This window comes from Dendrobates tinctorius, unplaced genomic scaffold (assembly GCF_039654945.1).
Source record: "Dendrobates tinctorius isolate UK_male_01 unplaced genomic scaffold, ASM3965494v1 ptg000030l, whole genome shotgun sequence".
In the NCBI taxonomy this organism is placed as follows: domain Eukaryota; kingdom Metazoa; phylum Chordata; class Amphibia; order Anura; family Dendrobatidae; genus Dendrobates; species Dendrobates tinctorius.
This window is the reverse complement of record NW_027361698.1, coordinates 19,026,261-19,039,757: the sequence shown is the minus strand read 5'-3', so window position 1 is coordinate 19,039,757 and position 13,497 is coordinate 19,026,261. Positions and strand designations below refer to the sequence as shown.

The window sequence follows — 13,497 nt, the reverse complement described above, 5'->3', positions numbered from 1 at the left end:
AGTGTTTCAGAGTTATTACCTCATAAAGGTACAGTGGTCAGAATTGTAAAAATTGGCCCGGTCATGAACGTGCAAACCACCCTTGGGGGTTAAGGTAGTTTTGATAAATAAGGTCCTATGTGTCTGCAGCATCCAGATCTGCCTGATGGAAATTTGATTCTTTGATTGCAACTGCATTGCTTTATTATCTGGCTGATTGTTAATCGCTTAGCCTTAAGATCATACAGATTAACGAGCAGTAATACACATAAATGCAGGGAATGCACACTTAGGCTGTGTGCACACGCTGCGGATTTTGCTGCAGTTCCGCAGCGGTTTTGGCCGCTGCGGACCCGCAGCAGTTTTTGCTGCGGTGTACAGTACCATGATTCCCTATGGGAATCAAAAACCGCAGTGCAGACGGTGCGGAATTTTCCGCGCGGATTATCTGCGGTTTTCAATCCGCAGAAAGAATTGACATGTCAATTCTTTCTGCGGATTCTCCTGCGGTTTGCCATCTCCTCCATTGAGGAGATGAAAAACCGCAGGGCAAAACCGCAGAGCAATCCGCAGGTAAAACCGCAGGTCTTTTGACCTGCGGTTTCACCTGCGGATTTTACAAAATCCGCGCGGATGAATCCGCACATAATCCGCAGCGTGTGCACACAGCCTTACAGCGATGAGAAGAGTTTTCCAGATTTAAAACCATTTCAAATATTGCCGATATATGTTAGTGTTATCCCCAACAGTTCTCAATATCCTGATTGTGTAAGATACTACGACCCAGTTGTGTCAACTATTCCCAGATTTAGGTTTGGTTATAGCCATATAACGAGCTCACTGACAGATTCTTTGTTAATTCATTCTGCAGTCATCGATAGACAGTGCAACACAGAGGCTATATAAAGCAAACGGTGCAACATTTTTGTTCCAATTACAAGTATTTTAGTTAAAGAAAAATTCTCCTCAAAGGGAGACAACACCTTTTAAAGGGAGACAACACCTTTTAAAGGGAGACTGTCACTAGGTTTTTGCTACATCATCTGAGGGTAGGATAATGTAGGAAAGAGACCCTGATTCCAGTGTTGTATCAGTTATGTGGCGATTTACAGCAGTTTTGATAAAATCGTTGTTTTATCTGCAGCTGATCTATCAGCTCTCTGAATGCTGAGCTCTGTATAACACCATCCAAACTACTAATTGACAGAATGCACACAACAAACTGTCAATCAGTGGTGGTGGATTGGTTATACAGAGTTTTATACATATGGAGGACTACATGGCAAAAGGTTTACTAGTCATTTAGTGATAATCTTCTAATGGCAAAATATTGATTTTTCTCAAAACTACAGTAGGGAGCTGAAACATCACATCACTAGAAACAGGATCTCTGTCTCTACACTATGCAGCTTGTTTTTGCTACCTCAACTAAGAGCAGCATAATGTAGGAAAAGAGACCCTGATTACAATGTTGTATCACTAAGTTTACTGGATGCAGCCGTGGTGTATCAGAGATTGTAGAGCTCATTCGGACATCAGTGATTTTTCATCAGTATTTGTATGTCAAATTTAGGAATGTCTCCAAAGCACAGAACAAGTGTCAATCTTTCAATTATAGGTTTTCTCTGTAAGCTCCATTCCTGGTTTTGGCATACAAATACTGTTGAAAAATCACAAATATCTGAATGAGCGCTTAGATGTGGCATGCGGCAGAGCTCAGAAAGCTAATCTTTTCCTACACCACAGGTCTTTTGGGCTCACAGGAGCTGTAGTCCAGGCAGTGATAATCTCCTGGTAATAAAACATTCATTGTATTGAAGCAATAGCACACAGCCTAATTAAGTGACACATCCCTGATATCTATGTCTCACTTCCTACCTTATGCTGCCCTCAGATTACATAGCATAAACCTGCTGACCGATTACCCTAATCTTCAGTATTGACCCTCAGTGATGCGGTATTAGTGACTTAACCTTCTTCTCGCTATCCATCCTTGTAAATATACATTTACAGCCTAGTAGTATATTATAGTGACCCTGAAGTGACAGAAGACTATAGTACCATATGATGTGTATAGAGCGCGGCACTTGCGCCCCGATGATGACACTGCCTTTGGGTGTTATAACATGTTGCAGAATATATTTGTATACTACTATGTTTCCTTACAGACTATATCATCTATATGTTATGTAAGATTTCTTTTTAAGGGGTGTCTAATGTAATGTAAAGAAGTCGGCAAATTGTCACTTTTCAAAATGCCTTTCAAAGGAAATCTTGGCACAGAAGCTGCATAATTATATGGCTGTCAAAATCTTAGTCTTTGTGCTTTACATAAGTGGCTGGATTGAGTTCCAAACTAACTTTTCCCAAGTTTGAAACATTCTTGCACACTCTCCGGGCATGCTTGGCCTTCATACACGACATAATCGGTACTATATGTATGAATCCCTACTTCCCCCTCCCTTACACCAACTTCATTGCTGCCCACCTGCCTGCTGTTATATCTCTGCTATCTTTGTCTATGAAAATCTGTCACAGATTTGTGAAAAAGACATAAACACATTTTAACTCATTAACAACCCAAGGGTATGTGCACACGTTAAGTATTTGCTGCAGGCATCTCTGTATCAAAAATTTACATTTTTGCCCTTGTTTGCAATGTTTGTTTTAATGTTTTTTTCCAATTCATTAGAATGGGTGAAAAACGCTGCAGAAACACTGAAATGATGTGCTGCAGATTTGATAAAACACTTTGGAGATTCTAATCTGCAAGGAAAAAATAAGCAAATCTCATTCACTTTGCTGTGACAATATAATGAGTTTTTTTGTGGCAAAAACACGGCAAATAGGACAAAAATGCAATGTGTCAACATAACCCACGGGCATGTTCACACAGAGTTTTTTTTTTTGAGGAGGAAAAATGTGTCAAGTTTTTGAAGAGGAATCCACTCCAGGCAACTCTGTTTTTAATTTTGTTTTGTTATTATTTGGAGACTAGATGGAGGCCTGATGCTATCGCATCTGGAGGGTGGTAATGTAACGATGGGGGGCAGGCTTTGCAGCGTTGAAAATCTCTCCCCCCCATGTGCTCACCCACCTATCCACTCTCTCTTTCCTCATATGCTGACTTCTCCTGTCTGTGCTCTCTTCTTTGACCTGTCTACCCCATGTGCTATCCCCCTTGTCTGCTGTCTCTCTGTGCTGTGTTCTCCCCTCATGTGCTGTCCCGTTTGAGCTGTCTCCCCCCTGTGCTCTGTCTCTCTCACCCCTGTGTCTGACCGTGTACACAACATACCACAGCTCCTGGGCAGGGGAGGAAGCAAAAGACAATACTGACATTACAGCAGGAGATTGCAGAGGATACATTTTGTGAGGTAAAATATTGTTTAAAAACAGTGAGTGAAATATTCTACCTTACAAATGAATCCTCTGTGATCCCCTGCTGTAATGTCAGTATTGTCTTTTGCTTCCTCCCCTGCCCAGGAGATGTGGTATGCTCCGTACACGGTCAGACACAGACAATTTTTAAAATGAACTTTTGTTCGTGGGAACACCCCTTTAGTGTGACCGGCATCCTCTGCCTGTAGACACATCACGCATCTGCCCCCAAGATCAGCCGAATGATTCACTGCGCCTGCACAGAATTCGCGCAGGCGCAGTGCGACAGTGTTCCGCTGGTAGAACCGCGCAAGAGGCTGCGTGTGTGTGTGGTGCGTACGGCGTATAGAGTGTGTGAGTGTGTGTGGGAATGTGTGTGTGTGGTACGTACGGCGTATAGAGTGTGTGTGGTGCGACGGTGTTCCACTGGTGGTATCGCGCAATAGGTTGGTACCAGCAGCAGTTTCCATATTGAGACACCCATCACTTGGGTGTCCCAATATGGCAGTCGGTGAGCTTTCTCCGCTTTGATTTCTGTGACACGGTGACATCTGGACAGAACAGGAAATTAAAACATTACAAGGCAATTATATAAATAGATGTTTTTATTCCCTTGAAGTGGTTTTAGGGGTATAGTATGTGCACACAAAGTCTTTCTCAGGCAAATTCTGTCTGGAATCCACCTTAAAAACAACTAAAAAAGATGTCAGAAAAGAAACACGGCATTATCCTGAAGCGTTCTCTGCTTCAAAAACTATGTTGGTACACCAGCATCTAAATGTCTAAATAATGTCGTGTACACTTAAGCATTTTTGCCACATGGTGTTTTGCAGCCTTTTGACTTTGATAGTGTTAAGTTTGAAGTGGATTCCTCTTCTTTTTTACCACAGCGAGCCTTTTAAAGCCTCTGTCGAAAAAATGCTCACCGGACCAGTGAAACAACAGATACACTCACTCCTGTAATAAAACAGACAGGGTGGGAAATATATTACCTACACAAAGAAGCAGCTGAAAGAGTCCCTGCCTGTGGCATTAGTATATTCGCTTATTCTTCTTCTGCATGCCAGAAGCTGTGTTGCGCGACCATCGCTAAACACGGCTAGTTACACAATATACTATAAGAAAATAGTGGTGAACATCACACATGTGTGAGGGAAATAATAACAATAATTATAGGGCAGATAGCCACCTGCCACTCAAACGTGTATATTTAATGGATAGGTCTAGGACCAACTGCAGAAAGCATGCTAAGAAAACACTAAAGAACAGTCATAGGGTCCCATTAAAATTGAAAACTTTATTAGTACAAAAATGTAAAAACGGGTAAGGTACAACGTTAGGGGCAGGGAATTTTACACACACCAAGTGGTCACACAAGAAATGGGCATCCGGACCGAAAACTTCTGCAGTTAACACATATATACCATTTGTATTACACAATGATGTGGGCTGAATATAAACTGAAGACAAATAGTCATAAGATATAGAAAGACTTTGCTGACATCAAAAACAACCATCTGACAAGGTTATAGTGGGGTCACCTATATAAAGTGTGAGCAAGTGCCCATGTGTATAGATTCATAGTCGAATACATATTTCAAGGACTACTGTCCATAATAAAAGGACATACACATGAGGTAACACCCAGCCATACAAGATGTAACAAACATGTTGCTAACACAAAGTAATTACAACTGTAACACAAGGTGACTAATACTTAGAATGGCCAAACATCATGCAAAATCCATTATTACCTTGATTAGTAGGAGGTGTATTGCAGCGGGACAGGACCGTCAGCCCTCCCCGACACGCGTTTCGGAGCCAACAAACTCCTTCCTCAGGGAGCGTGAGGAAGGAGCTTGTTGGCTCCGAAACGCGCGTCGGGGAGGGCTGACAGTCCTGTCCCTCTGCAATACACCTGCTACTAATCAAGGTAATAATGGATTTTGCATGATGTTTGGCCATTCTAAGTATGTCACCTTGTGTTACAGTTGTAATTACTGTGTGTTAGCAACCTGTTTGTAGCATCTTGTATGGCTGGGTGTTACCTCATGTGTATGTCCTTTTATTATGGACAGTAGTCCTTGTAATATGTATTCGACTATGAATCTATACACATGGGCACTTGCTCACACTTTATCTATATAGGTGACCCCACTATAACCTTGTCAGATGGTTGTTTTTGATGTCAGCCAAGTCTTTCTATATCTTATGACTATTTGTCTTCCGTTTATATTCAGCCTACATCATTGTGTAATACAAATGGTATATATGTGTTAACTACAGAGGTTTTCGGTCCGGATGTCCATTTCTTGTGTGACCACTTGGTGTGTGTAAAATTCCTTGCCCCTATCGTTGTACCTTACCCGTTTTTACATTTTTGTACTAATAAAGTTTTCAATTTTAATGGGACCCTATGTCTGTTCTTTAGTGTTTTCTTTACACAATATACAGTAGTTTATAATAAGACACAGCATGTTATTATTATCTAGATAATTATTGTAATTTAACCATATGGAAGACTGCTTTTTGCTACTAGAATGTAGTACGTTCTGAAAAGAGAGCAAACACATGATTTCTTTCCAGACGTGGTTGTGTTTCGGCCGTTGGGTGTAATGAAATATGTGATGATTCACCTTGTTATAAGAGGCTGTACAATATAATGACAATGAACAGAAGTCTGTTATTTTTTATTGAAACTGGTCTTGTGTCTGCAGACTGTAACAGAGAAGCATAAGCTGAATGTGCCCGAGACTATGACTGAAGTTTTGGATGTCTCTGATGAGGAAGGTGAGTTTCAGATATGTGTCCTAGAATTGACATAAGACTGACAATGTGAAAAATACAGGGAAAGAACGTTTTTGCAGTTTCTCTATTATGAAAGGTATTAATTTGTTAAAGCCTGTAGTTACTTCATTTTTGTTAATATATTTTAAAGGGAATATTTCACCAGGTTTTTGCTACCTAATCTTAGAACTGCATAATGTAGAGACAGAGATCCTGATTCCAGTGATGTGTCACTTACTGGGCTCCTTGCTGTAGTTTTGAGAAAAATCAATATTTTGTCAGCAGAAGATTATCACTAAATGATGAGTAAACCTGCTGCCATATAGTCCTCCATATTTATAAGCTCTGTATAACAAACCACCACTGATTGGCAGCTTTATTTGTTTACTCTGCATAGGCAGAAAGCTGTCAATCAGTAGTCTGAGCGGGGTTATACAGAGCTCAGCTTTCAGAAAACTAGTACTGTAGATCTGAAGCCGATAAAACAGTGATGTTATCAAAACTGTCGCAAGTAGCCCCAAAACTGATACATCACTGGAATCGGGGTCTGTGCCCCAACATCATGCTGCTTTCAGATGAGGTAGGAAAAACCTGAAGACAGATTCTCTTTGAGTTTTATTGTATACATCGTACAAACCTGAACTGCCAATATGAATCCATATGCCACAATATGTATGATCACAGGTCTAGTGGTACCTGTAGAAGAATGTTTTCTGTAGCCACGGTGAATATATTCATTTTATATACTGGAACATTCCAACTTTTTATGCCTAAAGACATTCTAGTACACATGACTATGTAAGATAAGGTAGCAGCTTAGATACCAGCAGAGTTCTATATCAGAAAATCTTTTATATTACCTTTACAAACTAAAATGTGCTTTATGCAGCTTTTAGACTAGTTGCTGGTGACTTCATGTCCGATGAAGAACTTCTAAGTATACAAGGTATTGGTGTATGCATAATATTGGAGAATGGTGTGGATTCAGTGTGACTTGCAGTGAGATTTCTTGTCCACTTTTCAGTTCCTTATTTATTGAGTTGTCTAGATTACTGTTATTTTAACTCTAAAATAGCTGGTGTTCTTATTGCATGACCTGAGGTTTTGCAAATACCAATTTGATCAAGAAAATAAAGTGCCAGTGTAAGTTGTCATCTAATAATGCTGTAAGCAATAAAACAAGTGGAAACCCAATTTACAGTACAGACAAAACAAATACTGCATTGTTTTCTTTGTTACTGCTTGTTTTACCCTCTGAAAATATTAAGATTAAGCCTCTGTTCACGTGTCCAGTTTTCATCCATTTGTGCGGGATCCAGTATAAAAAAAAATGGATCTGTTACAAACGGATCAAAAACCGATGCAAAATGACAATCCAAGTTTCTATTTTTGCATAGATCCGGGTCTTAAAAAAAAAAATGGATACAACTACAAACTGACAATTTGGTTTTGGTTCTGCATCCGGCTTAGTTCTGTTTGTAATGGATGCATTTTTCTTCTGAACATTTGTAGTGTTATGGGCATGCATAGGGCTAAAAAACATATGCGATAATGGACGACATAACAGATTATCATCTATTCTCATTATGGTCTGTTTCTCATAAACTTCAATGGTGGGCGACCCAAAGCTTTTGCTGAGCTCTCTAACAAGTCTTTTGCTTCAACCAGAGCTCGATTCACTTCCAAATAGCTAATTGCTGATGTATAATGTCCTCCATGCTGCTGCTGGTGGTAATTATCTTTTTGTCCTAAAAAATGGAAAAAAAAAGAGCAGGAATGCTGCACTCTGTTATAGGAGAGATCATTGCAGATAGTCTCATCTTCGCAGCTCAGAGTCAACTACAATTTAAGAGTTAGAACCTTGAAAGGGAAAAAGTGGTCAAAATACAGTATTCAAGTCAAATAGTGTCCTGAAATAGCATTATTTCCCATGTACACATAAGGACAGCTTACTATGAAAACTTACTTGAAAGTACGGTTACCCTTTAACTCATGGAGCTGGAACAGTTCCTTCAGTCTGCTACTCATCCTGGCCCCTTCTGATATGTACTAGTGAAAACAGAAAAACATAGTACAGCTTCTCACAAGAGGTTTTATATTCATATAGTCCTAGTATTCTTTGTTACTAATATTTCTATGTTGCGTTACAATAGAATCACACGTAAAAATGACAAATTCACTAAGGTCTGCACCCCATCTAGCCTGTATAATGACTTATGTGTATGTATTTGGGGGATTAGAATACTGGTGCCTTGGATCCATACAGTCTCAGTAACAATGCACCTGACATAAGTCAGAAGAATAAGAAGAATCTCTCGGTAGCGTAGTCTAAAGCTTCAGGTCTGATACTTTATATATCGTCACTTATTATATGTAATTGTGCGACGTTATACGTAATGTTTGTGCGATATGAGACGCGCCTAAAGCTTCTATACTGACTTTTACAAGGAGATGATACAATGACTGGAGACGGAGGAGAATACTTGCGACCTGAAGATTTAAAGGAGCTAGGAGACGACTCACTGCCTAGCAGTCATTTTCTGGATGGAATGAGTTACCTGAGGTACAGCTTGGAAGGTGGACGCTCAGAAAGGTATGCCCAATGTAGCCTAGGTAGTTACTTTATCTACAAGAAAAGCATGTATCTCGTCTTCCAAGAAGCTACTAGTCCTTTAATATAATAGGAGAATGTTGTCATTTGTGAGCCGTTATTTAGCCATTCATGTTTCATGAAATTAATTGGATCTGTCAATACTCCATGGAGTAATATACTATTTCATACACCTCCCAGAATAATAACAGAGAATCAACACAATGCAGAATTTTAAGAAAAAATGCTCCAGAAGCGTTATTTATGGATTTTACCACTACTAGGACAACCGGTCTTAAATAGTTTATTTCCCATTGAAAAATAAAATTATCCATTACTCACTTTCTGTACTGGAGCCATTGCGTTCTCCTGAGGCTTGCCTGCATTGCTATGCCACTTGAGCCCTACAGCCAATCAGCTCGTGCTATCGAGCTGCCATGCTCTTGCTTCCTTCGGACGCCCCTTGGACATCCAGAGGAGGTTTGAGCACTGCAGCCCATTAGTGGCCTTTGGTTGCAGGGCTCACATGACGCAACATCACACGATCCTCTGGAAAACCTTAGCCAACATCACTGGAACTGCTCCGGTTCAGGGGTGAGTATAAGGTGTTATTTTTTTGAAGAAGGAATATCTTACTTAAGAAGGGGTTGTCTGAGTAGTGGACCAACCCTCTAATGGGGACGCATTTACTAAAGCAGACACGACTGAAGAGCTTGTCCAAATAAGAGCTTGTCTTCCAAATAAAAGATCTTTAATTTACTGAAGTGTTGGTTCACCTTGGATTAACCTGGACATCAGGATGGCAGATTTCATAAATGGCAATTCCAGATATTTTTTTTTGCATAATTGATAACAAAGTTTTGTACTTTGTGCAACTTTCTGGAATCCATACACCCATCTATGCATACAGAGCTTTTCCATCTGAATCAGTGATCCCATCAAAAACTGTGGCTTCAGTTTGGTCATCAGTTCCTTTTGAGCATTTTTGTATTACAACAAAGGGTAAAAAAGACTGCAGAGCTAAATACAGTCATGGCCGAAAGTGTTGGCACCCATGAAAATGTTCCAGAAAATTAAGTATTTTACACATGTTTTATTATACACATGTTTATTTCCTTTGTGTGTATTGGAACAACACAAAAGAACAGAGGAAAAAAAGGCAAATTGGACATCATTTCAAACAAAATTGTTGTCACCCTCAACTTGATATTTAGTTGCACACCCTTTGGAATAAATAACTGCAATCAATCTCTTCGTATAACCATCAACAACATTCTTACACCTCTCACTGGAATTTTTGATCACTATTTTTATGCAGATTGCTCCAGGTCTCTCATATTTGTAGGGTGCCTTCTCCCAACAGCAATTTTAAGATCTCTCCACTGGTGTTCAATGGGATTTAGATCTGGATACATTGCTGATCACTTCAGAACTCTCCAGTGCTTTGTTTCCATCTATTTCTGGGTGCTCCGTGAAATATGATTGGGGTCATTGTCCTGCTGGAAGACCCATGACTTATGATGCAAAACAAGCTTTTTGATATTTTTTGCACTACATTGCGACCCAAAATCCTTTGGTAAGCTTAAATTTCATGATGCCTTGCACACAGTCAAGGCACCCAGTCGCAGTATCAGCAAAACAACCCCTTAACATCTTTGAACCGCCACCATATTTGACTGTAGGTAATTTGTTCTTTTCTTTGTAGGCCTCATTCCAATTTCGGTAAACAATAGAATTATGTGCTTTACCAAAAAGCTCTATCTTGGTCTTATCTGTCCACTAGACGCTTTCCCAGAAGGATTTTCGTTTACGCATGTAGATTTTGGCAAACTGCAGTCTAGCTTTTTTATGTCTGTGTCAGCAGTGAGGTCATCCTGGGTCTCCTACCATAGCATTTAATTTCATTCAAATGTCTACAGATAATTTGCGCTGACACTGATGGACCCTGAGCCTGCAGGACAGCTTGAATTTCTTTGGAACTTTACTAGGGCTGTTTGTCCACCATCCGGACTATCCTGCGTTGCTGCAACTTTTAATCAATTCTTCTCTGCTGTTCAGATTGGTTAGCAATGTAAACTTCTTGATAATGTTGTGCACCATAGACAAAGCAACATCAAGATCTCTGGAGATGGACTTGTAACTTTGAGATTGGTAATATTTTTCAACATTTTTGGATGTCAAGTCCTCAGACAGTTCTCTTCTCCTCTTTCTGTTCTCCATGCTAAGCACACATAGACACACAATGCAAAGATTGAGTTAACTTCTCCCCTTTTTTGTCTGGTTTCATGTGTGATTTTCATATTACTTGCCACAGGTGAGTTTGAATGAGCATTACATGCCTGCAACAAAGTTGTTTCCCCAATTTTTTAAGAAAAATGCTATTTTGTCCAGCCAATTTTGGGGGTTTTGTGTGAAATTATGTCCAATTTGCATTTTTTTGTCTGCTTTTTTATTTGTTTTTTTCAATCCGCACAGAGGAAATAAACATTTCTATCACAAAACAGTGTAACTGCAATAATTTTCTTTGAGAATTACTTCATTTTCTGGAACAATTTCAAGGGTTCCAGCACTTGCGGCCATGACTGTGTATGTGAACCAGCCCTGACAGTGCATCATGTAGACTTTTCTATGCTATAACTTTCATAGTATATATATCTTGACTTCAGCAAAGCATTTGACAAAGTCTCTCATACAATCCTTATTGAAAAAATGACTAAGTATGGAATGGACAAGGCAACAGTTAGGTGGATTCATAACTGGCTTAGTGATCGGACCCAAAGAGTGGTCGTAAATGGCTGCACATCCAGTTGGAAGAATGTCTCAAGTGGGGTACCACAGGGCTCTGTCCTGGGCCCTGTATTGTTCAACATCTTTATCAACGATTTAGATGAAGGAATTGAGGGTAAACTGATTAAATTTGCTGATGACACAAAGCTGGATAGCTAATACTAGAGAAGAGAGAGAGAGGATTCAAAAAGATATAAATAAACTGGAGCAGTGGGCAGCAACTAACAGAATGGTTTTTAACAGGGAGAAATGCAAAGTACTACATCTGGGCAATAAAAATGAAAAAAGCATATACAGAATGGGAGGAATAGGGCTAAGTGACAGCACATGTGAAAAAGACTTGGGTATACTAATAGATCACAGACTGAATATGAGTCAACAGTGTGATGCAGCAGCAAAAAAGGCAAATGCAATTCTAGGATGTATTAACAGAAGCATACAGTCTAGATCACGTGAAGTCATTATTTCCCTCTACTCCTCTTTGGTCAGACCTCATCTGGAATATTGTGTCCAGTTTTGGGCACCACATTTTAAAAAAGACATCAACAAACTGGAGCAAGTTCAGAAAAGAGTGACCAGAATGGTGACCGGTCTGCAAACCCTGTCTTATGAGGAAAGGTTGCAGGATTTGGGAATGTTTAGTTTGCAAAAGAGAAGACTGAGAGGAGACTTAATAGCTGTATACAAATATCTAAAGGGCTGTCACATTGTAGAAGGATCAACTTTATTCTCATTTGCACAAGGAAAGACTAGAAGCAATGGGATGAAACTGAATGGGAGGAGACACAGATTAGATATTAGAAAAAACTTTTTGACAGAGTGATCAATGAGTGGAACAGGCTGCCACGAGAAGTGGTGCGTTCTCCTTCAATGGAAGTCTTCAAACAGAGGCTGGACAGACGTCTGACTGGGATGATTTAGCGAATCCTGCTTTGAGCAGGGGGTTGGACCAGATGGCCCAGGAGGTCCCTTCCAACTCTATGATTCTATAATATTCAATGGTGTCCTTTACGTTGTTTGAATCAGATCTTCTAATTTTCTCAAAATTATCTGTTAATTATGCAAGCAAGCTTATTTAGCAGCATAAGATTGTGAGGCATACTGTACTTTTAAAACACATCTATTAATGTATGATGAAAGATTAAAAGTGATTTCAGATAGAATGGCAGAGTTGTCACTGCTGAGCTGTAAATGGATCATACACAGGTTTGCTTCGTGATGAGCTCATTTCTGCTTCCCCAGCATGGTGCATTCCCAGAGCTTTACTACAATTAACTTCCAGTTTAGCAAAATTGCTACTTCAAATTCAGAGAAGATAACCATGATTATCCCCACAACGGAGGCAAATTTGAACAATCCTACGTGGCTTCTAAAAATAACGTTCCCTATTTCACCAGTCTGATGTTGCATTAGATTTTCCGTTCTAGATTGTTCCAGCAAAGACATCTAGAATTACTTAATTTACTACAAAGCAGGGTTTTTTTTTTTTGTTTTTTTTTTTAGAAAACCATCCTACAGAGATTTCAGATGCTAGATGGAGGCATATAAGTTTCCTGAGAAGTTTGCCATGTCACATGCAATATGGTGGGGAATTCACCATGACATCTCTGCCATGTTCAGTGGTAGGGACTAAAAGGGATTGGATAATAATTGTTTTCCGGAAATCGTGCCACTCTTGCCCATTGGTTGCTCCTGGTATTGTAACCCCATAAAGCCCCTTTTGAAGGGAATCTGTGACCAGGCTTTTGCTACGTAAATCTGTGAGCAGCATGGTATATGGACAGACACCCTAATTCAAGCGATGTGTCAATTGCTGCTGTCTGCATGCTGTTATTTTGGTGCAATCAGTGTTTTATTTGCTGTGGATATAGCAGATCTGTGAATGCTGAGCTCTATATAGCCCTGCCCACACCACTGATTGACAGCTTTCTCTGTGCACTGTGCATAAGCAGAAAGCTGCTAATCAGTGGTAAGGG

The 13,497-nt window shown here is 39.8% G+C and overlaps 1 protein-coding gene across 34 annotated transcripts in view; it reads left to right on the top strand.

Moving 5' to 3' along the window:
- Nucleotides 1-13,497, top strand: part of ANK2 (ankyrin 2) — a 772,868-nt gene that overhangs the window by 635,527 nt on the left and 123,844 nt on the right. For 33 of the 34 annotated variants that reach the window (XM_073571907.1, XM_073571914.1, XM_073571911.1 and 30 more), the window contains 2 exons: nucleotides 6,075-6,147; nucleotides 8,593-8,737. In XM_073571907.1, the coding sequence (XP_073428008.1) occupies nucleotides 6,075-6,147; nucleotides 8,593-8,737 (218 nt within the window). The remainder of the gene's footprint in view (nucleotides 1-6,074; nucleotides 6,148-8,592; nucleotides 8,738-13,497) is intronic. The other variant, XM_073571901.1, reaches the window with a different exon arrangement.